The sequence below is a fragment of the Acinonyx jubatus genome, chromosome C1, assembly GCF_027475565.1.
Source record: "Acinonyx jubatus isolate Ajub_Pintada_27869175 chromosome C1, VMU_Ajub_asm_v1.0, whole genome shotgun sequence".
Taxonomy (NCBI): Eukaryota; Metazoa; Chordata; class Mammalia; order Carnivora; family Felidae; genus Acinonyx; species Acinonyx jubatus.
In genome coordinates, this window is record NC_069381.1 from 17,172,820 (window position 1) to 17,199,209 (window position 26,390).

General features: G+C 50.3%; 2 protein-coding genes across 3 annotated transcripts in view; both read right to left on the bottom strand.

Moving 5' to 3' along the window:
• Nucleotides 1–21,765, bottom strand: part of TCEA3 (transcription elongation factor A3) — a 37,332-nt gene extending 15,567 nt beyond the window's left edge. Inside the window, exons 1-5 of one of the 2 annotated variants that reach the window (XM_053208791.1) lie at nt 21,565–21,764; nt 16,161–16,223; nt 15,294–15,399; nt 14,680–14,818; nt 6,076–6,138 (exon numbers count right to left, since the gene is read on the bottom strand). In XM_053208791.1, the coding sequence (XP_053064766.1) occupies nt 6,076–6,138; nt 14,680–14,818; nt 15,294–15,399; nt 16,161–16,223; nt 21,565–21,633 (440 nt within the window). In that variant the 5' untranslated portion in view covers nt 21,634–21,764. Of the gene's footprint in view, nt 1–6,075; nt 6,139–14,679; nt 14,819–15,293; nt 15,400–16,160; nt 16,224–21,564 lie in introns of both variants that reach the window. The other variant, XM_053208796.1, reaches the window with a different exon arrangement.
• Nucleotides 21,766–25,038: 3,273 nt separating this feature from the next.
• ASAP3 (ArfGAP with SH3 domain, ankyrin repeat and PH domain 3) overlaps nt 25,039–26,390 on the bottom strand; it is a 49,069-nt gene continuing 47,717 nt past the window's right edge. Inside the window, 1 exon segment of the mRNA XM_027060109.2 lies at nt 25,039–26,388. Within this exon segment, the coding sequence (XP_026915910.1) occupies nt 26,345–26,388 (44 nt within the window). The 3' untranslated portion in view covers nt 25,039–26,344.

A 26,390-nucleotide genomic window follows, 5' to 3' on the forward strand; every position in this document is an offset into this window, starting at 1 on the left:
TCAACCCTTGCTGTTTGCCTTGACCTTGGATGCCCTCTGTCACCACAGACACCGTTGGACCACTGGGATTCTTGTGTTCTCTGGAGCCTTGAGGTTCCTCAAAGGTGCCTCAGTGCTGCCTCAGGAGTGAGGTGGGCTGGGAAGGGAAGCCTCTGCTCTTCTAAGGTTTATATTTGGAATTCCCAAAAATTTGGTCCAAAGGGATTTCCTGGCCTTTATTTTTTAAATGCAGTTTGAACCTTTCTGTTCCAGGTCAACTTACCCTGGATTCGACCCAACCCTGCCTGACAACTGAGTGGCCTGGCAGTGGGCACAGGGGATGGGGAACGTGAGCCCCAACCTGCTGTCTGTTGGGGTCAGATTTCAGTGGGAGGGAAAGGTGTGGGGGAGGGAAGGCTGGGAAGGGTGTAAACTCTAGAGCTTAAGGGGCTGCCTGCAACCAGAACGAATCTCCCCACGCCCAACCCTAGTCCTGGCCACGGGGCTCTCACCTGCGCAGCCACAGTAGCCCTGAAGCTGGTCTCTCGACATCCTCTTGCCCCCCTTACAACCCATTTGCCACACAGAAGCCCAGGGGAACCCTTTCAGAAACTCACAGCTGATATCATAGCTCCCCGCTTCTGACCCTCTAATGGCTTCCAATCACTTTCAGTATAAAGCCAAACTCCTCACTCTGGCCTCCCAGCCCCCCACCCTGCCACATCGGCCCCTGCCTTCCTTCTGACCTAATATCATGCCACACTCCAGTTCACTGAAGCCCCCCACTGCACAGCTTCTTTCTCTTCCTTAAATACACCTGTCACTCCCACCACAGTGCCTTTGCACTGGCCGCTCCCTCCTCCTGGAAGGCTCTTCCTCCTCCAGATTGTCTTACAACTGGTCCTTTTCCCCACCAGTCAGGCCCGGCTCACATATCACATCCTCAGGAAGGCCTCCCCTGACCAGCCCAGCCCAGCAGCTTGTCCCTGCCCTGTAACTCTCTGGCGCATGACCTGATTTCTTTCATTCATAGCACTTATCCAAGTCTATAATTAACTTGTTTGTGTGTTTATAAACACTGTCTGCCTCCATCTCCAGACGATAGATTTCAGAGTATAGGGACCCCTCTGGCCGGTTCACCACTGTTTTCCAGCACCTGGAACAGTGCTCTGGGCCAACACTTGATGAACCTTTGTTGAATGAATGAATGTGAGTTGAGGGAGTCGCCCACAAAGAGATGAAAGGCACACCCACAGGGCCTAGATAGAGCTGAATTGGGTGGGCGACAGGTCCTCTTTGGAAGGCTGGTGACCCTGCCCCCTGAGATCGAGAGAGGGAGCTGAGTCAGTGCCTGTCAACTCCCACAACCCAGGCCAACTCACCTCCAGTCATGATGGAGCCCCAGATTCTTCCTGGTGCCCCTCAGTAACCTGCAAACCCCACCACCACATCCTCGGTGTCTATAGGACTCATTAGTAGGGAACCGACACAGGGGAGCCTGGCGCATGCTCCGTGGAAGGAGTCACGATAACAACAGTTTTCACTTGGGGATGCCCACACTGAGTGGCATACTTATTAAGAACAAGCTGCTCCAGAGCCACACTCCGGGGTCAAGGCCTGACACCACCCCTCTGTAGCTATGTGACCTTGGGCTAGTAATAGGGATGGCGACAGTACCCATCTCAGAAAGTTTCTGAGAGGATTAAAGCACCTAAGAGAATTCTAGTAATGCAGTGTTAGGTAATTTACATAGCTTGCACAGTAAGTGTCAGAATTATCACCAAGCATTATGCATTTATTGTGCATTTATATGGGTTAGGAACAGCGTTAAGCATTTTGTTACCACATTTATGTTTAAAAGTTTCTTTGGAGAGAGAACAGGGGAGGGGCAGAGACAGAGGGAGAGAGAGAATCTCAAGCAGGCTCCGTGCTGTCAGTACTGAGCCTGCAGCCTGGCTCGAACTCACGAACCATGGGATCATGACCTGAGCCGAAATCAAGAGTTGGACACTTAACTGACTCAGCCATCCAGGCGCCCCTTATTACCCCATTTAATTCTTATAAGGACCTTGAAAGGGGGTCATAATTATCCCCATCTTACAGATCAACAGATTGAGGTTCAGAGAGCTGAACTGACTTGCGCAAGGTCATCCAACTAGCAAGTGGTAGAATTACACCACAAACCTAGATCTGCCTGCCTTCCAAATTCTTTTCAACACATCTCACTGTGTCCCTAAAAGGCAGAGAGTTTTCCAGAGTCGACTCCCTTACTCAGGTTAGATTAGGCTGCTTGTTGCATACCCACTGCCCCTTCCTGGCAGGGCGCTCCCAGCCCGCGTCCCTCCCCTCGGCTAGGAGCCGGCTGGCTGGCTGGAATTCACGCGTCGGTGGCATTTCAGGCAGCCAGGCTCATTTTGCTTTCAGCGCACACGAGTGGGAACTGCGACAAACTGCAGAGAAGGCATCACTGGCGGAGGTGGGGGTGGGGCGTCGGATTTATCAACAGCTTCCTTCTGCTCCCCGGATGTGCCAGCGCCAGACCCAGTCTGTGATCTGACATCACCAAGCCCTTAGAAAAATTCTCCCGCCCCAGGTAGGAGCAGAGGCACCGGGAGGCCTGCTCATTGCTCCTGCGCGCCACCTCGAGGGCACTGCCGTTACTACACCGCCAGGCAAGCCCGACTGTTCCGCGAAAAGTCAATCCAGACACCCGGGTTCTAAGGGCAGCTAGTAAAGTGCAACCTTCCTCACTGTCACAGTGGTGCCCTTTGTGCCCCCTGATTCCCCAGCTACAGTTCCCAGAGCACCATGCTCACTTACGTTACCACACCTTCGCATGTTCCATTCCCACTGCCCGGGATACTTGGCTTGTCTACCAGGCAAACTCCTTTTTATTTTTCAGTTCTGAGCACAAATACACTTTCTTCCATGAGGTCTTCTTTGACTTCTCAAGTCATATTGAGACACTCTTCCTATGTTCCCATCGAATGTTATAGCTTCGAAAAACATTTTTTGAAAAAAAAAAAAAAGCACTTGGAAAATAAAAACAAAGTATTTTAGTGTCTGCCTCCATGCTAAGTGATTAGCTCTATAAAGGCAGAGGTCATGAGTTTAAATCTTTGCCTGGGCTTAGAGGCCACAACTGGTGGGCTCCAGATGTGTTTTCTTTGCCCTACTGTGTCTTAGAAAAACAGGAATATGTTGTCAATATTTAAAATTGGGAGTTTCATATGAAAATTGAGATGTCCCGCTTTCCTTAAAAAATCAGAAGACATGGCACACAGAGCCTGCGTTTCCATAAAGCAACAAATAGCTGGGCTGGGCAGTGAGCGCCCCCTTCAGACAGGCAGGTGCTTTCCAGTCTGCCATGGTCTCCACTAGTCACCCACTGGGTGAACACGACCTTGACTCCCGGAGGATGCTAACTTTGCAAGGAAGTGCTCAACAAACGTGCTGGATGGATGGATCGATGGATGGATTAAAGGGAAAGACGAAATAGAGAGGAAGAGAGTGCAGAAAACAGTCCTGGTAGTGGACAAGGTGGATTTACAAGACTCGCTTCTGTCCCTCTGGATTCCCCACCCCCAATACGGAACCAGCAGGAAATAGTGCAACTGCTCTAAAGACAAACATGGTCTGCTTGACTGACCTTCAGAAAAAGAGTGCATTATGGGAGGGAGTCAGGAAACTTCAAGGTCACCAGACAAAGTCAGGGGAGGAATATGGAGGTATAAATCCTTACACAAACATGAACTGTTTTTATTATAACATCACACCCAGAGCTAGACTAATGATCAGTGTTTCCTTTGGGGATAGAACAATCAATCCTTCATTATGCAAGGCTGTCCTTCGTGTTCTAGGACACTTAACATCTTTGGCTCCTGCCTACAAAATGCCGCGGCACTCCTCCCTCTCTCCCATTGCAGACTGAATGTTTGCGTCCTCCATAAATTCGCATGTTGATGCCCTAACCCCCAACGTGATAGAATTTGGAGGGGAGGCCTTTGAGAAGTAATTAGGTTTAGATGAGGGTGGGGGCCCCACGATAGGATCACTGTCCTTACAAGAAGGAGGGAAATCAGAGCTCCCTGTGTGTGTGTGTGTGTGTGTGTGTGTGTGGTGCAGAGGCAGTGAGAAGGTGGCCGTCTGCAAGCCAGGAACAGGGCCCTCATCAGTAACTGAGTTGGCCCACACCTTGATCTTGGTCTTCCCTTCCTCCAGAATTGTGAGGGATACATGTCTGTTGCTTAAGCCACCTAGTCCATGACGTCCTGTTACAGCACCCTGAACTGAGACCCCCTCCAAGTCAGAGTGACAAAAGTGTTCCACAAGTTTCTAAATGACTCTCCATCGAGAACCACTGGTGTAGAACCAGGATGGCGCCGGAGCCTCCGTTCTTAGACCTCACTCATGGAAGACAATGCCAGGGGACCACACGACTCTTCTCTTCAGAGGCAGGATGGGGCCTCAGACACACTCCCAAGCAGCACTCACCAGAGCCTCCACTCATCAGCTGGCCCCCGGCAGCCATTTTGGAACAGAGCAAACAGCAGCCCCATCAACATCTCGGGTCTGTTTAATCTTCAGAAAGCCTTAAATGACCTAATTTTTGTGCCTCTTTTCTTTCCAGTGTCAGTCTCACTGGTCCATTAGGTCTAAAATAACGGAGCGGCTCCCCATAGCCTCCTAGGAGCCAACACCCTTACCATCCTAACCCGGCTGCCCCAGCATCCAGTATGGCCCCTGGACACTAATCATTTGCTTTGATCCACCTCTAAGCCACCTCTCCCTGCTCTGACCCCGCACCTCTCCCCGGAACACAGCTCACACTCCCTCTTTTAGCCGGTCTCTCCTTAGCAATCTCATTCAGGTTTGTGGCTTCAGATACTAGATACATGCTAATTACTCTGAAACTTAGATTTCTAGCCCAAGACATTCTTCCTGAATTCTAGCTTAGTATAACCTAACTGCCCATTCAACTTCTCCACCTGAATGACTAGGACACCCCTCAAACCCAGCGCATCCAAACCTGAGCCCTGCATCTCCCGCCGTAGCCTGATTTACACACCGTCTTCCCCGTTCCAGCTAAGGGCAACTCCGTCCTCGCAGGTGCTCAAGCGAAAAGTCTTGGAGTCATCTTGACTCTTCATATTCTCTTGTACCCCTCCCCAGTCTGTCAGAGAATCCTGCCAGCTCTCTCTTCAAAATATATCCGGAGTCCTTTACTTCTCACTGCTGCCGTGCTGGTCCAAGCCACCATCATATCTTGCCTGATTTACTGAATGGCCCCCTGGCTGGTCTCTGCTCCTGCCCTTGGCCCTGACAATGCACACTCAGTACAGCAGCCAAAGGCTGCCGGTAAGTTCCCTCCTGTGGCTCCTGTGCCACTCTGTCCCCCACTTCTCCCACCTCGCTTACTTGCTCCAGCCCTGGCCCCCTCACTGCTTCTTGCCCCTGCCACACAGGGTCCTCAGCTTGGAATGGCCCTGATATCTGCATGGCTAATTCCTTCATCTCTTTGAAGGGTTTGCTCGTGAGGACTCTCCTGACCACCTTGATGACCATCCTTCTCAACCTCCCTCACTCTGCTGTTTTCCATAGCGCCGGTCACATATTTATTTATGTATTACCTGTCACTCCTTATTAGAACATAGGCCTCATGACCACAGTGATTTTCCTTTTGCTCACAGCCATATCCATGGACAGGAACCTAGAACAGTTCCTGGTACATAGTCACCCCTCAATAAATATTTGATGAATAAAAAACTGGATGATTTATGCTATTTTGGGTAACCAAACCCAGAGATCACACTCCAGTTATAGACTTTCAAGACCCCTGTCCTCACTAGGTTCAATTTGACCTTGAGAATGTTCCCCAGGCAGTGATGGGGCAACAGTGACTGGTCAGCCACCCCAGTGAAGGAGCCCTATCTCTGATTCAGGGGCCCACTTGCTGCGTGGGTCCTAGAATTTGGAAGCAACATAATGTATGAAGTTTCCTCCTTTCTCCTGCCCTGGGCTTCCTCCATGGAAGCAGAGAGAGGGACACATGCTGAACAGAACCTCTGGGATGGAGAAACCCATGGCTTCCTTTACCTTTCCATCGATGGCCTCTTTGGAGAGGAGGTGGCTGATGACTTGGAGTCCACAGAGTCTCTCCTGAAAGAACAGAAATTGGAGATGAGATTCTCTTGAAGGCTAGCCCCACTACTGAGCTAGAGAGCTCAGAGGCTGGGGAGAAAGCTTCCGGAAGCCAGGCCTGCTGGGATGAGGATGATGGAACACACCTGGACCCCAGCTGCCTGGAGAGGAAGCTCCAGGTGGTGTGGGTTGGTGACCTGCACCTACCCTCCATCAAACGAAGCGAAGGAAGCCTAGTATGTACCAGATACGTTACTGTGTTATGCCATGTATTACTAATAATTAAAAAGATTTTAGGGGTGTCTGGGTGGCTTAGTCGGTTGAGCGTCTGACTCTTGGTTTTGGCTCAAGTTGTGATCCCAGGGCCACGGGATCAAGCCCCGCTTGAGATTCTCTCTCCCTCTTCCCCTCCCCCCCATTCGCGTGCGCGCTCTCTCTAAAAAAATAAATAAGTAAACACTTTTTAGTTTTAAGCAATCTCTATATCCAAAGTGGAGTCTGAACTCACAACCCCGAGGTCTACAGTCCCATGTTCTACAGACTGAGCCGCCCAGGTGCCCCACCCCCCTTTTTTGGTATTACTAATTATTAATAAGTAATTCTCAGCAGGCTCCCTTCCTTCTTGCTATCAGGCAGGCAGGCCTTGGCTGGCTGCAGTCCACGGACACTGGAATTCCCGGGATTGCCTATTCTCACGAGGAGCTGGATCAGCTTCAGACTCCCCTGTGGGCACCTTACTTAGGAGAAGGAGAGGAGGGGCACATGGGCCTTGGAGACAGAAGAGCTGTGTTAAAATGGCAAGTGAAAAAGGGCACAAAATTAGGTGTATACTGTTTCTAAAGTCACACAGGAAAACCAATGCCTAGGAGAAAAAAAAAATTAAAAGAAAATACAACTTTGGCTGGCCCAGTGGGTACAGCATGCGACTCGACCTCGGGGCTGTGAGTTCAAGCCCCTCGTTGGGTGTAGAGATTACTTAAAAAATAAATAAATATCAGGGTGCCTGGGTGGCTCAGTCGGTTAAGGGGTTAACTTCCGCTCAGGTCACGATCTCACGGTTTGTGCGTTCGAGCCCTGCATCGGGCTCTGTGCTGACAGCTCGGAGCCTGGAGCCTGCTTCGGATTCTGTGTCTCTTCTCTCTGTTCCTCCCCCCCGCTCGCATCCTCTTTCTCCCTTTCTCTCAAAAATAAATAAAGATAAAAACACGTCTTTAAAAAAAGAAAGAAAATACAACCAGGGTTATGTTAGGCTGATGGGACCAGAGGTGAAAATTTGTTCCTATTTTCCAAAATGCATGTAGCTACATTCTTTTTATGATGTCTAATATATTTCCCCCTTATATTGGTTTCATATAAAAAATTTTAACATTTATTTATTTTTGAGAGAGAGAGAGAGAGACAGAGAGTGAGTGGGGGAGGGGCAGAGAGAGAGGGAGACACAGAACCCAAAGCAGGTTCCGGGCCTCCGAGCTGTCAGCACAGGGCCCGATGTGGGGCTTGAACTCACGAACTGCGAGATCATGCCCTGAGACGAAGTTGGCTGCTTAACCAACTGAGCCACCCAGGTGCCCTGCTTTTATTGGTTTTATAAAATTAATCTGTCTGAAATTGGAACTCCCACTGCCCATTTCACTTACCCACACTTCCTTTTTTTTTTTTAAAAGTAATATCTACACCCAACGTGGGGCTGCAACTCTCCACCCACAGATCAAGAGTCACATGCTCTTCTGACTGAGCCAGCCAGGTGACCCCTCTCCAGCCTCTTCCTTGTAGGTCCAATGCACACATCCCCTTCTAACATACTATGTAATTGGCTTGCTTATCACGTAGAGTATCTCACCAGCTCCCATGTAAGTTCTGCAAGCACAAAGTTGGCAGGGGAGTTTGTTCACTGTGGGGGACACTGTTGGTGCCCAGCCCACGTCCCCTCAGGCACTCACTCTCCCAGTGCACTGGGACCCCAGAGCTTCCTGCTGGGTGTCTGCCGAGGGAGTTCTCTGTGCCAGCCAGTGCCAGGAGCAACCTTCAACCAGACACGTAGGAACTGGTGGATAAAAGCCCTAGCAACCTCAGCCCTCCATTGGGTCTGTTGCCCACCATCACCCAGAGCTCCCAGCAGGATTCAAGCCCTGGCTGCCCACAGCAGTAACCTGCCCACCAACAGACCCTGGGCCAGTGTCCTTCCCTTCCTTGTCTCACTCCCTCATTCCTTGGTCTGCATTTCCTGAAATCACTTCCCAAGTAAGCCCCTTGCACTTGAATCTGTCTCAGGCTCTGCTCCTGGGGAATCCAATCTCATCTATTCACTGGGTTATCCCAAGCGAATAAGAGAGTGCCTAGCACAGAGTGGGTGCTCTATCAATATTTGTTGCCAGATAACGTGAAGTCAAACAATACAGAAATATAAAAACTAAAAGTGGGAAAAGAAAGCTCCCCCGAGGTAACAAGTATTAAGTTTAGCGTCATTCCTTGCAGTTCATTTTCCATGTGCATAAAGCCTATACAACAGTTATCGTTCTGAAAAGGGAGGCAATGACATGAGTTGCAATCCCAATCTTCTCTGAGTATAGGTTCCCTCCCCTGTCAAACGGGGAGGAAAGCATCTGCGCCCCGGGGCTGGCTGGGAAGAGGACATTTATGTCCCGACAGCAGCTTCCAGAACAAAGAAGTCCTGGGGCACCTGAGTGGCTCAGTTGGTTAAGTGCACGACTCTTGGTTTTGGTTCAGGTCATGATCTCATGGTTTATGAGTTCGAGCCCTGCACTGGGCTCCGTGCTGACAGCATGGAGCCTGCTTGGGATTCTCTCTCTCCCTCCCTCTCTCTCTCTGCCCCTCCCCTTGCTTGCACCGTCTCTCTCTCTCTCTCTCAAAAGAAATAAATAAACATAAAGAAGAAGAGGAACAAAGAAGCCCTCCATGCTCCATAGTCCTAGGCTGTCTGATTTCTCGTTTTCCAGAGGGTGCAATGTTCCTGCATGGATTTACAGCTTCCTCCTCGTCCTCCAGGTGGTGTGGGAGACAGTGTATGAGGCAGCTTCAGGGGCTGGGTCTGATTATCCCGTGGACAAGACCCATCCAGCTCCAGACCTTCACCCCTGCTTAAACATGGGGGGAAGAGGTAGAGAGAGAGAGGAGAGACCCTTCTTCACACGCCCCTCCGGTCCCTCACTGAGCCCCGGAAGTTCCTCTCTGGCGTTCCTCCCCGAATGCCCACGGGGATGGACAGGTGCAGGCCAGACCGGGAAGCTGGAATTCGAAAGAAGGGAAGCCATGAGCCTCAACCTCCAAGACTCCTCCCATTCTGGCCCTTCTTCATCGCTTCATTTTGAGAGCAAATGCTCGAAATTGCTTCTTTTTTAGAGAAACATTCTGCAGTTATGGCAAATGAGCGTTATGAAAAGTATTCAGGAACAAGAAAAATGCTTAGGATACAATAGGAAGGGAAATAAACAGGGAGGTCATAGTTTGTACACTTTCCCTACAGGAACGGAAAAACAATGCGTGCAAATAGCTCGGGACCGGGAGAGAAGATGTTTTGGTTGATGGAAGAGGCCCACTGTGGACAAATATTTTCCATTTTTCTTTTAAACGTCACCAATGTGGTTAGTGTTTACATAATAATCAGAATGAATCCTCATTAAGGAAACTAAAACAAAAAAGTTCACCAATAGAGTTGAAATTGGACCCCTGCCGACTTAATTTTCCCCACAAGGTGGGGAGACCACCTCCCCATTTCCCGCTCAGCCTCAGCGGCGGCTTCATTCACAGCGAAAAGTGAACCAGCATTAACAGCTTAACGTCCCAGGAAAGTGGTCAAGATGTTGTCAAATGGAAAATGCTGGTTACAAAACTGTCTATGTAGTGCCCTTCCAATGTACATTTATAGGTTCAAAAGATGAGAAAGATACACATCAAAATGTTAATGGTGTTTATTTCTGTTCTTTTGTGTTTGAGTTTCTAAACTTTTTTTTTTTTTTTACTGTTTATTTTTGAGAGAGAAAGAGAGAGCAAGTGGGGAAGGGGCAGAGAGAGAGGGAGACACAGAATCCAAAGCAGGTTCAGGCTCTGAGCTGTCCCCACAGAGCCTGACGCGAAGCTTGAACTCACAAGCCATGAGATCATGACCTGAGCTGAAGTCAGATGTTCAACCAACTGAGCCACCCTAGTTTCTAAACTTTTTACAGTACACATGCCTTCCTGTTGAAATAAATATATGTAGGCAGAAAGGTTACAAAATAATATACAGAGCATACTTCCATGTTATTGATATAATAAGTCTTTTATGGGTAGTGATGACCCATACAAAAAAGTCTGGTGGCTCAGTCGGTTGAGCGTCCAACTTCGGCTCAGGTCATGATCTCACGGTCCGTGAGTTTGGGCCCCACGTCAGGCTCTTGTGCTGACAGCTCAGAGCCTGGAGCCTGCTTCGGATTCTGTGTCTCCCTCTCTCTCTGCCCCTGCCCCGCTCATGCTCGCTCTCTCTCTCTCTCTCTCTCTCTCTCTCGCTGTCAAAAAAAAATAAACATTAAAAAAAAACTTTTTAAGTCTGGAAGGATACAAATGATTACATAAATGATATTTGTATTTTAACACATGATGATTATACATAATTATATGTGCTTGTCTCTAGACGATGGATTTTTTACTTTCTTACTTGTATTTTTAAAACTTTCTACAGTGAGCAAGTAAAAACCTGTATAATAAAATAAACATAATACAAAATAGTTAAATTAAAACATTAAATATAATTAGAATGTATTACAAATAAAACATTTTATTGTTAAGAAGAAAAAAGACCTGAGAAAATAATGCCTATTTTTCAGGTCACACTACTCCGTCTCAGAGACTGGGTGGGGGGGAGGGGTGTAAGTGACCAAGTCCACTTGGTCTTTAAAAAAGATCGATGTAATGATCTTTAGTGGGATTCAGGGATAGAGCAAAGGAAACACATGTGCTCAGGCTGCTATCTTTACCCAGATGTTTTCATGGCCTATTCTACAGGTTAGTCCCATATCCCATTTGGTATCCTTTCCCAATGGTCCAGCCCCTAGTCGTTCAATTTCATCCCATAAGACCCCTCTCCATCCTGGTCCTTCATTAGCTAAGGTGCTAAGAACCACATGTGACCAGACCAGCCCGAGCATGAACACAGGAAGTGCTGATACAGTTGGCCTAGCAATATGCAGTCAGCGTTAACTCCGCACTGGGCACTGTGGGGCTCAGGGGGTCCCTGCCAGCCAAACTTGTAGCCCCTTTGCAAAAACAGAACACGCCATATGAAAAGTTAAATGTCAGGATTTCTCCAAGTGGCACAAAATTGCAAAATGAGCAAAATGAAAGTAACAAACATAAAAAAGTTTACAGAAACATCTGACAAGTATTTCACTTTAGAAAGACCAGAGGGGCGCTTGGGTGGCCTAGTTGGTTAAGCATCCGACTTCGGCTCAGGTCATGATCTCACAGCTCAGGAGTTTAAGCCCCCTGTCAGGCTCTGCGCTGACGGCTCAGAGCCTGGAGCCTGCTTCGGATTCTGTGTGTGTGTGTGTGTGTGTGTGTGTGTGTCTCTGCCCCTCCCCCACTTGCTCTGTCTCTCTGTCTCTCAAAAATAAAAACACACACAAAAAAATTTTTTTAAACCCATACACCAAAATATCGAGCAATTATCTTTAGGTGGGGGGAATGTGGGTGATTTTTCCCTTACTTCTCTATATTTTCCATTATTTCCACGACAGATTTTTATCACTCTTACTTGTTTACTTTTTTAAATGCTATTATCTGTTTTGATCTCAAAAGCGATATGGGATCATTGTGAAAAGAAACCCAACAATACAGATTTTACAATTTTATTGTACAAAGTAGACTATGAGGCTCTTCTTAATTATAATCACAGATATATTTTTGTGTTTAAAAATTTTTTTTAATGTTTTTATTTATTTTTGAGACAGAGAGAGACAGAGCATGAGCGGGGGAGGGGCAGAGAGAGAAGGAGTCACAAATTCCAAAGCAGGCTCCAGGCTCTGAGCTGTCAACACAGAGCCCGACGCGGGGCTCAAACTCACGGACTGTGAGATCATGACCTGAGCCAAAGTCGGATGCTCAACCGACTGAGCCACCCCGGCACCCCTAAAAATTTTTTTTTAAATGCTTACTTATTTGAGAGAGGGAGAGGAGATAAAGAGTGCACACAAGCAGGGGAGGGGCAGAGACAGAGGGAGATAAAGTATCGTAGGCAGGTTCTGCAATGTCCGCAGCACCCATTGCGGGCCTTGAACCCACAAACTGTGAGATCATGACCTGAGCCAAAATCATGAGTCAGACACTTAGCCGACTGAGCCACCCAGGCACCCTGATATATTTTTGTTGTTTAAAAAATAGTTTCGGGTACCTGAGTGGCTCAGTCGGTTAAGCGTCTGACTCTTGGTTTCGGCTCAGGTCATAACCTCACAACTCGTGAGGCCGAGGTCCACATCGGGCTCTGCACTGGCGCCATGGAGTGTGCTTGGGATTCTCTGTCTCTCTCTCTCAGCTTCTCTCTCGCTTGTTCTGTCTCTCTCTTTCAAAAGTAAATAAAAAAATCTTAAAAAATTTTTTTAAGTTTCATTTTTTTTCTTCTGTAAAAATTAGTACGTATTTATTGGAAAAAATGAGAAAGACAGCAATTAACAAGAAGGAAAAAAAACCTCTCAATCCTACCACCCAGATATAATCACTATTAGCATCCTAGTATATATCCTTCCCGTCTTTGTTCCTATACATGCACACAAAATTCACTTAATTTTTTTAACTTTTTTTTTTAAGTAAACTCTACACCCAACGTAGGGCTCAAAGTCACGACCCCAAGATCAAGAGTCACATGCTCTTCTGACTGAGCCAGCCAGGTGCCTCTCACTTTCTTAATTTTTATAAAAATGGGATCATACTATATATACTATGTCATACACACAGATTCTCGTAATACTTAGTGAACATTTTCCCACGTCATTAAATATTTTTCTATCCAGCACTGCCTCTCCATGGGCTTTTTGAACATAGTAGGTGGTTTTTCAGTCTGTGGGATTCTTCTGTGCACGGAAGGACATCTTGCCCCACAGCTATTTTCGCAACCCAAACTGGGCGTAACCTGGAGGTGGTATGTCTCCCTCTGGGTGAGATCTTCCTTCCATAGCATCATTCCCTAAAGTGTTTTCTGTAAAACACTTGTTTTATAGGATTATAATAAACATTCATTTAAAAGGGGTTCAGAGATTAAAGATGTTTCAGAAAGGACAGTAAAAAATATTACATATATATAGTGTTTATGCTTTGATCTGGTTCCTTTTTTTTTTTTAGTAATGTCTACACCCAGTGTGGGGCTTGAACTCACCACCCAAGATCAAGAATTGCATGCTCTTCGACTGAGCCAGCTAGGAGCCCCTAATCTGGTTAATTCCTTAAAATGATTCCTTATAGTGGCTAGCCTGGGTCAAAGGTGTGTTCATTAAAGATGTTGATAAATCACAGATGGTGTTATCCATATTACCTACTATTATCTAGTACTACCAGAGACTGTTCAGTATCATCTAATATTGCCTTCTCATCTCTTAGGTGAACACAGGTAGACCCCCCACCCCACCCAAGGAATTAAGTGGTCCGGTCAGACAGGGAACAGGTAGGATTTATTTCTACATTGATGAAGGCTTTTATCTACTGTCACGGGTAAGGCATCTGGGTCTATCTGAAAGTCATGCAGTTTGGGGGACCCTGGCTAGGTGGGCAAGGGGGAAGGGGCACAGAGTGGAGAAAAACAGCTATTCCTCTCAGCAGAGGTCTGGGGAGGTCTGACAAAGACCGGACTCCCACTGAGCCACATAACAGCTGTGTGAACTTGGGGAAGTCTCTGCTCCCCAACCTTCAGCTTCCTTGTCCCGAGATGGAAATGTTGAACAAAGAGCCAACAAAACACCTTTCTTTCTCTATGGTTAAGTAAGCTCCTAGCCCCATTTCCCTGGAACTCTGACAAGGGTGGGATGGCAGCTGTGTTTCTAGGCAACACTGTTTCTAGCAAGTGAGCCCTGGTTGGTAAGTGGCATCTAGACAGGAAGGGCTCTGAATGAAATATAAATAATAGGTAGAAAAGCATAGCTTTTGGGCTGCCCCAAGTACGGTGAATCTTGGAGCTGGTCATTGCCCTTGCTGGGATCCTGGCAGCTTTGTCTTCTAACAAAGACCCCCCAACATTGTGGTGTGCGTCATCACCCTGTACCTGGGGAGGCGAGTCTAGGTCTGGACACTGTGTGGTTGGTTCCCTAGTAGACGAGAAACGCCTGGGCCGACCCTGCTGGCACACTGCGTCTCCTGCCCCTGCAGCCCTCTAGGTGAGGCCAGTGCCAGGGATGGCCCGTTTGGGTCTTCTGAGTCTGTCTGATCGAGCCAAACAAGACCCACGGAGGGGCACTGCAGGAGATGAGAACAACAGCCACCTCCCAGGAGCGTGAGGATTAAATGAGTTATATACACAGAGATGCTGGCAGAGAACGTGACACATGCCGGCCCCCTTCTCTCCACCCCAGGAAAAAATACCTGTCTTTGGGATCTTCCCGTTTTTTCCTTGGTGGAGAAAGGCCTGCCTCTGGCTTCCAATCAGAACAGTTAAGCCCTTTTTTTTTCTTCGCTTTGTCTCTCTCCTCTCTTTTTTCTCCTTTGGGGGTTCCAGGGGAGTCTGGAAATGAAAGCACGACATTGTTCTCAAAGTCACCTCTGCCTCAGCAGATCCCCGCGGGATTTGGGGGAGGGAGGAGCAAAGGGCAGGGACAGGAACAGTCGCTCATGCCTCCAACACACATGCACACACGCAAGAATACATTTATACCACATTCCATCTGTGTGCAAATCCACGCTCACACAGTGAGACAGAAAGAGGTCTGCACACAAATGTGTGTATGTAGATATGTGCTGTATACATCCACACCCAAGCACACAGAAATACATACACAGATAGGCACATGTACACAAAAACTCACACGTCTACAAATGTTGCATTTGTGTAGACAAACACGGGCATTCCCCACTTACAAGGTCACCTGTCATTTGTCAAGTCATTCAACAAACATAGAGTGCCTGCTATACGCCAGGCATGGTCCCCTCCCAGGGACTGGGAGCAAAACACAGCCAGAGTCAAACTTGTCCCCTCTCACCCAGCAGCCGCTTCCAGTTTTTGATGAGGACTTTGGCCAAAGACACCACCTCCTTGTCTGAGCAGTGCTTGCGGACCCCGTTAACGGCGACTCCAATCCTGGTTGTCTGCAAAGCGAGAGGGTCAGGGGCTGGTCTTGGCACGGACACACAGGATGGGCTGCCCTAGCTGGCAAGTCCTGCCCTGGCTCCGCACCCTCTTTCCCCAGCCCCAGCCCCAGCCTCTCCGGGGCCTCAGCCCTAACCCGTGGCTGAGGTCACAGCCCTGGTCCTGTACCTGAGGCCCTGACCTGTGGCCCTCCGTGAGGTCCGGTGCCCAAGGACCAGCCCTGTGCACTGACGGATGACTGCAGCTTCGGTGAAAAGCTGCGGCGGTGGTGGTTTGGGCTGCTGCTGATGACCCCTCACCATTTCCACCTCCTGGTGTCTTTGAGTTTAAGCTTCAACTTAAGACACAGCTCTGGCTACTACAGCTTGGATCTGTGTTGATTTTTTTCAGGGCCAAGAGCTTCTGGTAATGCTTGGGGGCTGTGGGGGTGACACGGGGAGGATCTAAAACTGGGTGACTTTTCCTTCTCCCTGCATCACTGGCCCCTTGGATCCCACAGCCCCAGGGCCTGAGGAATTGGGGTATTCAAGGAAAGCAAACCGATCTTTCTCACAGACCCAGAGGACCCCCTCTGCGTGAAAGGTGCCCTGCCCCCATCTAAATGCCAGAGTCTCCACCCTCAGAGCTCAAGACCTCCGCTGCCCCTGGTCCTCTCCTTAGAAATTCCTCCCAGACTCCACCTTGGAGGTCTTCCCCCCGCCCCGTCTTTTACTTCCCCATCCCCAGGCACTGCCCCGGAGGCTTCCCACCCCCGCCCCACCTGGAGTAGCTGGATGGACATCTGACAGCTGTTCAGCTTCTTCAGAAGGTCGAGGGCCCCTTCCTGTGGGAGGCCACAAGGTGAGGACGGAGGACATAGGTTCTGCGCCGGGCCCCTTTCTGACATTGTGTGGTGTCGGTGGGAAAGAGGGGTGCAGGAGGTAGGGGGAGATTGCCCCAGCAACAGGATATAGGGAGACAAGTGGCTGAAGGCCAGGCAAGGGACAGAAAGAGACAGAGAGACAGAGGCAAAAGATTCTGCCCCAGACCAGCTCTCTAACGTCACCTCCCACCACCCAGCTGGCCTCTCGCCCTTCGGAATGGGGCCCAGCCCTAAGCGCTCACCCTGACCCCTGCCACTCGTTCTGCTGTTCCTCCTACTGGCCATGCATGCCCATCTCGCCTCTAAGATTAATCACTTTGTGGCTACTTGTTACTGCTTCTGTGTCTGCCTCCTCATCCTCCCGCTTCCTAACTGGGAGCTTCTGTACAGTGAGGGCCATGGCTTTTTTTTTTTTTTTTTTTTTTTTTTTTACAGCTTTATTGAGGTGTAAGTGACATGCAACGAACCGCACGTTTGCCGTTTGTGTATGCCCAGGGAACCACCACCACAATCAAGATAAGAACATAACCATCACCCCCCAGTTTCCTTGTGCCCCCTTGTAACCTACCCTCCCTGTACCCCAACCCAGGCCCAGGCCACCATGATTCTGTTTTCTGTCACCTAGAAGCACTTGCATTTTAAAGAATTTCATATAAAGAGTACTGCAATGGGCCTTCCCATCTGGCTTCCTCCACTCAGGGTAACTGAGATTTACCCACGTTGCTGTGTAGATCGATAGTTCTTTTTATTACTGAGTTGTTTTCCATTGTAGAGAGACGCACCACAATTTGCTTATCCATTCACCTGTTTGTTTTAACTTAAAACGATTTTTTAAAGTTTATTTATCTAAGTGATCTCTACACCCAACATGGGGCTCGAACTCACAGCCCTGAGATCAAGAATCGCACACTCCTTCGACTGAGTCAGCCAGGCTCCGCCATCCATCCACCTGTTGATGGGACTTGGGCTAGCCTCCAGTTGGGCCTACCACAAATAAAGCTGCCAGGAACATTCATGTACAAGTCCTTGTGTGGACATACGCTCTCATTTCATTTCTCTTGGGTAAGGAGGACTGTTTTAATCTCTGAAACGTCAGGGTTTAGCACACAGCCCAGTGTTTCCTGAGTGAATGAATAAAGCAGAGAGCGGAAGGTGGGAAGGGAGGGGGTGACAGGAGGAAAGGAGCCTCAGATCTGAAAATCTGCTGGCTGCCAGGCCCTGGGCCACCCATGCCCCATTTCAGCCTTCTCTTTCCTGCACCCCCTTCCTAGAGGCCAGCCCCGCCCCCTGGCCTGAGATGGGTTCCCTGGGGAGCACCAGCTGACTGTGTCCTGTATGCCCCTTGCCCTGGTCTCACTGTGTGGTTCCAGCAGCCAACGCCCGCCCTGCCAGGCTTCCTTGCCAGGACCACATCCCAAGGGGTGCCCTCTGTCAGCCCTCAGCCTCCCTTGGAACGTGGGTTAGCAGTATGTTTCTGGAGGCGTGACCTGTGGATGTGCACGCCTGCGTGTAACCCTGCAGGCATGGACCACCAATGAAAGGCTTGCTCTGTGCTGGGCACCGCTCCAAGTATCTCACCTGCATTAGTTCCTTTAACTCTCACACTGGCCCTGCGAGGTAGGTACTGTTACTACTCTCATTCTTACTGAATTATTACCCCATTTTCACAGAGGAGCCACCCAAGAAACAGGGAGATTAAATAATTTGCCCAAAGTTACAAGGCATCGAGCTGGGATTCAAACTCAGGCCTTTCAGCTCTAACCTGTGTAGGTATGGACGAAAAGCTGTCTAGACGTGTGTAGTTATGGAATATCAACGTAAGTGTGGTGCCATGTTGGTCAACATTCAACACCCAGCTCTCAAAGGAAAAAAAAAAAAAAAAACCCGCCTGATTTGTAGGTCAATTTCAAGTTACCAATATGCTGTCACTGAACTAAAAGGAGGCACTGGGAAGAAATGTACACTATCATGCCGTTATACTAGGATTTCCACCATATTGATATAACAGAACCTCTAGACCATGGAGAGTGAAATGTAGTAAAATAATTAGTGAAATGTAGTAAAATAATTAGAAGTGATGACTTTGGAGTGTGTATTACCTTTGTTTTTATTTTTTTAATTTTTAAATGTCCTTTGTTTTTAATACGATTTATTTAATTGGAAGCATATCATTTAATTTTTAAAATAATGGCTCTACACAGGGAACATAGTCAATGGTATTTTTAAATTTTTTTATGTTTTATTTTCTATTTGAGAGAGAGAGAGAGACAGAGCATGAGCAGGGGAGGGGCAGAGACAGAGAGACAGAGACAAAGACAGAATCTGAAGCAGGCTCCAGGCTCCAAGCTATCAGCACAGAGCCCGACGTGGGGCTCAAACTCACGAGCAGTGAGATCATGACGTGAGCCAAAGTTGGATCACCTTTGCCTAAGGTGCCTGACGCCTAAGCCACCAGGTGCCCCTAGTCAATGGTATTTTAACAGCATTTGTATGGTGACAGATGGTAGGTAGCCACACCCGTGGTAAGCACAGCATAGCGTATAGAGTTGATGAATCACTATGTTGTACACCTGAAACCAAAGTGGCAATGCGCATCAACGCTAGTCAACTAAAAAAATAAAATAAAATAATGGCCGTATTTAACAACCAGCTTGCAAAATTCCTGAAAAAATCAACAATGGACATTAAGCGGATTCCAGCTCACCATGGGGTGTGCATCTCTGAATGTCACGCTGTACAACTGGGTCCTGTTGGAGAATAGCCAGGAGCCTCAGTGCAGCCGGGCTTGCGAAGCCGTGTGCAAGAGCTGACTTGGGTGTCTGTCTGTGTACAGGGATGGGACGTGCAGCCAGCAGTATCTTTAGTCCGTGTGTGGAGCTGTGTAAATGCAGCTCGAAGCACCGTGTGTCTGTTTGTCTCTGTGGGAGATGCCTGTGGTGTGAAACTGTGGCTGTTTGCTAAGTCCGTAACTTTGCAAGTATGGGGGTAGCTGTGCTGTGCACGCGTGCGTGTCTTTCTGTAAACATACGGGTCCGTGTATCTATCATGTCAGTACCAGTGCCGCGACTCACATGCAGTTATGTGTATAGATGCTTGTCTAGCTATTGCTGTGTGTGGCTGTGCGTGTGTGTGGCTATGTTTGTTGCGTGTAATTATGTCTATGCGTAGCTGTGACTGTTTGGTGTATGTCTGAAGCTGCTCCAGTTGGTGCACACGCACAGCGTCTGACAAAAGCCCTGAGAAAGTTGCTGGGACTTCAGTAATTGGCAGTGAACCCCAGGCCTGAGCTGCAACGTGGAGGATCCGTCTTCTTACAGGAAGTGTGTCCTCCTCTCCCTAACCACTGCTGGGCGGGCCCACTTTTGCTCCCAGAGCAGTCTCCACCTCCGTCGGCCACAGGCCCAGAGCTCTGTGCCCACCCAGATGCTGCCAAGAGCCCAGGCGCAGACGTGGCTGCAGACGAGCTCTGTGCTACAGAGACCCTGTGGCCAGGCTTGCCTCTTTCCGGGAGACAGCTCTGGGTACTTCCTCAGGAATCCATCCCCCAGGGACACAGTTTCCTCTTCCCATTTCACAGAAGAGGGAATCGAGGCCCAGAGAGGGAAGCAAGAGTGGTGAGCATAGGTCCATAGAAGGAGCGAGAGGGAACTCAGGGCAGGTTGGCTTCCTCCTCAGCCAGAGCTCTACTCCCCAAAACTGCCTTTCCTCAGGTGTCCCGGCCTCCCCCACCCCGCCCCGGAGCCCAGAATCTCATGGCTCAAGTCTGGAGTCAGCAAGGGACAGGACTGTGATGTGGAATTGAGCTCAGAAGACTCGGGCTGAGCTCCGTCACCCCCAGTTGGGAAAGTGCCCTCTGACTTGAGGCTCAGTTGCACTGGTTTTGGAGGATCCCGGCATGGGGGGGGCGGGTGGAGGCTGGGAATGTGTGGGTGAGGGGGTTCCGGCAGGTTTCTGTGTCCGTCCTGGCTGTGCAAAAGCAGGCGTCATTCTCTAACTCTTACCCAGCACTAGTTCAAGTACTCCAGGAGGTTTTACATCTCTCCACCCTCACCACTGCCAGCAGAGGCACTCCTGCCCAGGAGACAGATAATCTCATATCTTTCTTACAGATGAGGAAACTGGTAACTCTGGCCTTTGTATGGACACCAACTCATTGTCTACACCAGGGTAGCTTGACGCTCCATGGGACTCTTCCATCTTCCCTGCTCTAAAACTTCTCTTAGGTCCATCCCTTCCCCCAAGCTCCTAGAGTCACATCTAGAATGGGCTGGAAAGGCAGGTCCTGTTCCAGCACCTGGCTATGGAAGATGGGACTGGGAGGGCCCTGGTACAGGGTGAGGTGGGGGGACAGTCCCATGGGCTACCCTCTCCTCTCTTCCCTCTCTGGGTGTGCCCAGACCCTCGCAGACCCAAGGCCAAGTTTGCTCTGGCCAGGCAACCCGGTGGCCTCCAGCTTGAGGCAAAGATCAGGGAGAGGATCAAACATTAACTTCAAGTCGGCCTGAGAGTCCAGGTACCCGCAGGTAGGGCCCTCAGTCCTGATTCCCCTCTGGGTCCGGCTCCCCCTCCCCCGGCCCCGACAGCCCAGGCCTCCAGCCCGTCCCCCCTTCCCCCCCCCCCCCCCCAGGGCACAGCGGCTGCCCAGCACCTGTTCGGCCCCCGCCTGCCCGGGGCCCCACCCTGCGGCCAAGTTAAGGGAAAGTTGCAAATAGAACCGCTCCTGGCGCCCCAAGCTGTGAGGTTGTGGGATCGGAGGTCCCTTACTGCTCTCCTCCAGATCCGCTACCGGGGTGAGGGATAGAGGCGGCTCAGCACCCCACATCAGCTCAAGTTTCTTTGCCCCTTCTCGGGCCATCCAGGATTTTGTAAACCATCCTCCCTCCCCCGTTCCCCTTTCTCCCCCGCCCCGCTGTCGCCGCCGCTCCCCTGGCTTTGCACACGCCGCCCGCCGTGAGTCCCCGGACTCTGAAAGTCCTTTTCCAGGTCCTGGTCTCTTCGCTCGCTTTCCCGGGCCCTGCAGAAGCTACCCAGCGCCCCCGAACCCCACTTGTCCAGAGGGGCATGCACAAGTCTCGTCTTTGCGGTCCCGCAAGATCCTGCCCAGCTCCCTGGGCCGTGCACACACCCACCCTGGGGTCCCCAGCAGTCCCCAAGGGGCGCTGAGCCCTGCGTCAGCCGCGCCTCCCTCGAGTCCCGCACGCGCCTCCCGGGCGCGCAGCCAACACGCGCCCCCGGGACACCAGGCTCGCACGCGCCGCGCCTCCTGGGGGCGGGGGCTGTGGCCCAAACTCTGCAGCCTCACCGTGTTCTTCCTGGCCACCATCTTCTCCAGCTTTCTGGCGATCCTCAGCAGCTCCTCTTCCTGGCCCATGCTGGCGCACGACGCCCGGCGGGGCGAGGGGCGCCCGGGGCTGCGGGAGGCGCAAAGGCCGAGGGCGCGCGCAACCGCGCGGGGCCCCAAACCCACACAACACACACGCCTGCGGGGGCGGGGCTCTCCCCCACACCCCTCTCGGCCCGCCCGCCTCTCGACCGCAGGGGGAGGGGTGACGTGCACTAAATATAGACTTCAAGGACTCGCCCGGGCAAAGTTTGCCCGCGCCGGCGGGCCTGGCCTGCGGAGAGGGACGAGGCTTCGAGAGAGCGCCCGCCACCTGGGCCCTTCTGCCGAAGGGAGATTTGGGAAGGAGTGCTCTCTGGCAAGTGGGGAGGCCGTGGTCCCCGGACCCAGGAGGCAGTCGCGGCGCGGAGGGCGCCTGAGGGTGCCCCGGGCGCTCTAGGAGGAGTCCTGGCTCCCGCGTCGGTGCACAATCGCAGCTCAAAGCGGGACCTAGCTCCGCGCCTATGCCCAGGTGCAAGCATCTTGGTGTCCTCGGATTATATTTCGTGCACGATCGTTAAATCCAACTCTGCTGTACCCCCTGCTCACTCATTCGTGCACATGGCCTGGGGACACGCGTGTATCCAGGCCCTCTGTTTCTATTTTGTTTGTTGCAGTGAGGTTTTTGCATTTCTAACAAGCTCCCTGGAGCGCAACGGGCGGAGCGGCCTCCAGGACTGCTCTCTGAGTAGCGAGGGTTTGGGAGATACTTAAGATACACCCGGCTTTGAGAAATCCTGACCCAGGGGCGTGGGTGCCCTTTATTCAGGGTCAGGCCACTGCCTCCCTACTGGGATTGGGTCTGGAAGGGTCATCTCCGGTGAAGGGAAGGAAGCAGAATTGTGCCCCCACAGCTGTGCACACATCTGGATTCCAGTGGAAGGACCTTCCAAGTATCCCCAGCAGACCCAGGAAAAGTCCTAAACTAGTGAGCTTAGTTGACACAAAGTGATCCCTGTGCGGGAGAGAGGCTTTAAGGGACCTGAGAGGGAAGCATGAAAAGTGGTTCATAGTGTGTACAGAGTAGGGCACTGTGGCATGGGGTGTTCAGTGACATCTCCAGACTTTCTTGAGAAAACTCTAGAGAACCCTGACCCAGCCTCGGTCACAACTCATGGGCTTCTGACTGCTGCTGTGTGGCCTGGGACTTCGGTAGGAACGGGCAGGTTTTTCTTTCATTCAACAAATGCTTTTTGAGTGTCCAAGCAACAAACAAGACAGACTAGTCCCAGCAAGTTTGAGATTGAGTCTATGGGCAAGAGAAAGCCTAAGCACATTTGGACACAATCAATTCCATATGATCACAACTGGGGCGAGGGTCAGGAAGAAGGGGAGGATACTTGAAGAACACATTTGAGGGTACCTGCACCAGTTGAGGTGTCATCTGCTCTGAAGCAGTGAAGTTTAAACTTTGGGCAGAAGTGCAGGGTGGGAGTTGAGGGGAGGAGGAAGGGAGTGTTTGTGTAAGAGATGGAGAGACATTCATTCATTCAACGTGTATTTATTGAGCACCTGCTATGTGCCAGGCAGTTCTAGCCCTGAGCATCCAGAGAGGAACAAAACAGTCCTCCTGGAGTTCTGAACGTGCAAAGCTTAGCGATGGGGGTGTGCTTGGCATGTCAGGGTTGGAGGAACTGAAAAATTGCTGGGGCTGTAGCACAGAGGTAGGGTGGGGGCAAACGGGGCAGGAAGCCAGAGGTGGGTGGGGTCTGACTACATTAGCAATGTGGACCACTTTGAGGTTAGACTTTTATCAGTTTGGTATGTGGGACAGTCTCTTGGCCAATTCTCAACCAACCTCTGGGTTGAAGGGACAGCCATCTAGTTATTTAGGATTACCCTTTTTTTTTTTTTAAGTTTATTTATTTATCGAGAGAGAGAACAAGCAGAAGGGCAGACAGAGGATCGGAAGCGGGTTCCGTGATGACAGCAGAGAGCCAGCACAGAGCCCTATGCAGGGCTTGACCTCATGAACCGCGAGGTCATGACCTGAGCCCAAGTCTGACGCTTAACGGACTGAGCCACCCAGGCGCCCCAGGATTGCCTTTTTAAAACTTTTTTTTTCAACGTTTTTTATTTATTTTTGGGACAGAGAGAGACAGAGCATGAACGGGGGAGGGGCAGAGAGAGAGGGAGACACAGAATCGGAAACAGGCTCCAGGCTCCGAGCCATCAGCCCAGAGCCTGACGCGGGGCTCGAACTCACGGACCACGAGATCGTGACCTGGCTGAAGTCGGACGCTTAACCAACTGCGCCACCCAGGCGCCCCAGGATTGCCTTTCTAAAAACAACATTTGATTTTCCTCAAACTTCCACACAGTTCCCACCCTGAGTTGTATGACATCAAAAGAAGCCAAGATTCCTACATCATCGGGACTCAAAGGACCCTAAGAAAACATCAAGTGCAACCTTTTCATTGTATGGGTGGGAAGCCTGAGGCTTAGAGGAGCCCAGGGTTGCACTGCTCAGCCATATTAGACACTGTCAGTACCCACCATATTCCCTCTGTCTACCTATCCTCACTTGGAGGTCGCAGCAGGCAATTCCTGGACGCACATCCAACACTTTCCCACGTGCCCTGAATGAGGGTTCAGAGCAGGCTTGGGAATGGACACCCCCCAGGAAGGACCCCGCAACCAGTGAGAGACCAGACTTGGTGGTGAACACACCAATTTTTTCACTTTCAGTGGGACAACTTGAAGACATGTTCTTATATATTTATTTACTTTTTAAGGAATCTCTATGCCCAACACGGGCCTCGAACTCTCGGCCCTGAGATCAAGAGTCACACACTCCACTGATCGAGCCAGCCAGGCGCCTGAAGATATGTTCTAATCAATACAGTCCCCAAGATAAGTCCTAGTTGTTCCCGGTGGTAGCCCCTCATTAATACAACTTCTACTGCATTTGACCTACGGTTCTACTCCCTACTTCCTTATTATGTTTCCTAGGGTCACCTTACAATAAACTATTGGTCCCCAAAGCTTTTGTCTCAGGGAAGGTCAGATTGAGACAAGGGCTGTGGCAGACCTCAACTACGAGTCTCCTGACTCCCCGTCCAACAGGCTTTCTCTGCACAAGTGTTTCTTAACCTGGGCACCACTAGCATTCTGGATGGGATAATGCATTGTTGTGGGGCTGACCTGTATATTGCAGGATGGTGACCAGTATCTCTGACCTCTAGCCACTAGATGCCAGCAGCGCCTTCCAGTTGGGAACAGTCAAAAAAAAAAAAAAAAAAGCCTCTGCATTGCCAAACGTCCCTTGGGGCAAAATCATCCCTGTTCTACACCAGGGCCAGCTCCCTTAGCAGGTCCAGAGAAAGAGTTCCAGGCCCTAGAATTCCCACCCCCTTCCCTAATGCTCTTCAGATCACATAAATGAAACCACCGGAATTTAATAAAACAAAAATCTTTTATTAGAGATGAGTGAAATAACAAGTCTGAGATGAACAAAACCAGACACTGGAGGCTCAGAAGACAACCCTGTTCCTGTGGGATCCCAGACCAGTCAGGTCTCCATCCAGGGTAAACAGTTCAGCCTCCTGGGCCAGACTGCTTCGTTGGCCATTGGCACCCTCCAGCCTCTTCTGTTTGGCCTGGCCCATCCTTGCCAGGGCCTCATGCCCAGTGCCCATAAAGCTGTTAGAGATTGATGATGGCTTAAGTGTACCTGTTTTCTAACATGGGGCTGAAAGTCATGGTGGAATTTCTGGCAAGGGGAAGGAGAAACTTTATTTCCTGCTCTCCCTTCCTATTATTTTCCTTCCTCCTTTCTTAGCTCTTTCCTCCCCCAAGACTGGAAGGCTCCTGAGTTGACCGAAGAAAAAGGAGAGAAGTGAAGATCGATCATCTCCGACCATTCCTTTTCTTCCTGCTAAATCAAGGAGAGTAGGCAAATGGGGGTTACTCCTAGTCTACCTCCTGGCTGGGGAATATAACAGAGGTGCCCGGGAAGGCTGCGCTGTCCCTTGAAAGGAGTACTCTTCAGAGTATTTACTTAACAGCCAGTTCAGCATGAGCACTGGCCAAGCAGAAGGCACACAAGCTATAGACAACTGCAGGGTCTCATCGGTGTAAGCCAGCCGACTGTCTGCCCCTGGGCCGAGGACCATCCCCTGGGATCTAGCCCTGCCCATTCCCAAGCCCAGCCTTGGGGACCAGCTTCCTAGCAAGGGACCACATCTGCAAGACCCTTGTCTTACTTGTGTGACATCTGGACATAGAGAGAAACTCAGGAAAGGAGTCCTAGACTAATGAATGTCCAAGAAGGCAGCCCTTTGTCTGGCAGAATCCCTGGTCTGGACATGAAGCATGAGGGTAGGCCAGTCTTACTCTTACGGAACCCCCAGACTGATAGAAGAAGCAGAGTTCTGGTCTGATGAGAGACTGAGAATTCTCAAGATGGAGAGTAGCTCAAGAATCTCAGACCCAGCCCTCTGGCTCCCTGGCCTCTGGGCAGTGGTGGGATAGAGGGGAAGGAGCCACCATTAGCCCTAACATGGAAGGGCCCAGTGTCCTGGGCAAGGGGTATGGGTCCACGGCAGGGAGGAAGGCCAGCCACGGAGGCACAAGGGACAGAGACAGCAAGACCCAAGGGAATGGACGCCTCAGTTCCCCAGTCTTGCGGGTTCAAGTCCTAGCTCTGAACATTGGGGCCCAAACATAGGGGTAGTTCAGGCATGCAAAGGCCAGCAAGGAGCTAGTCTTGCAAAAGCTGCGCAGAGTTTCCAGGAGAACCCCCCTTC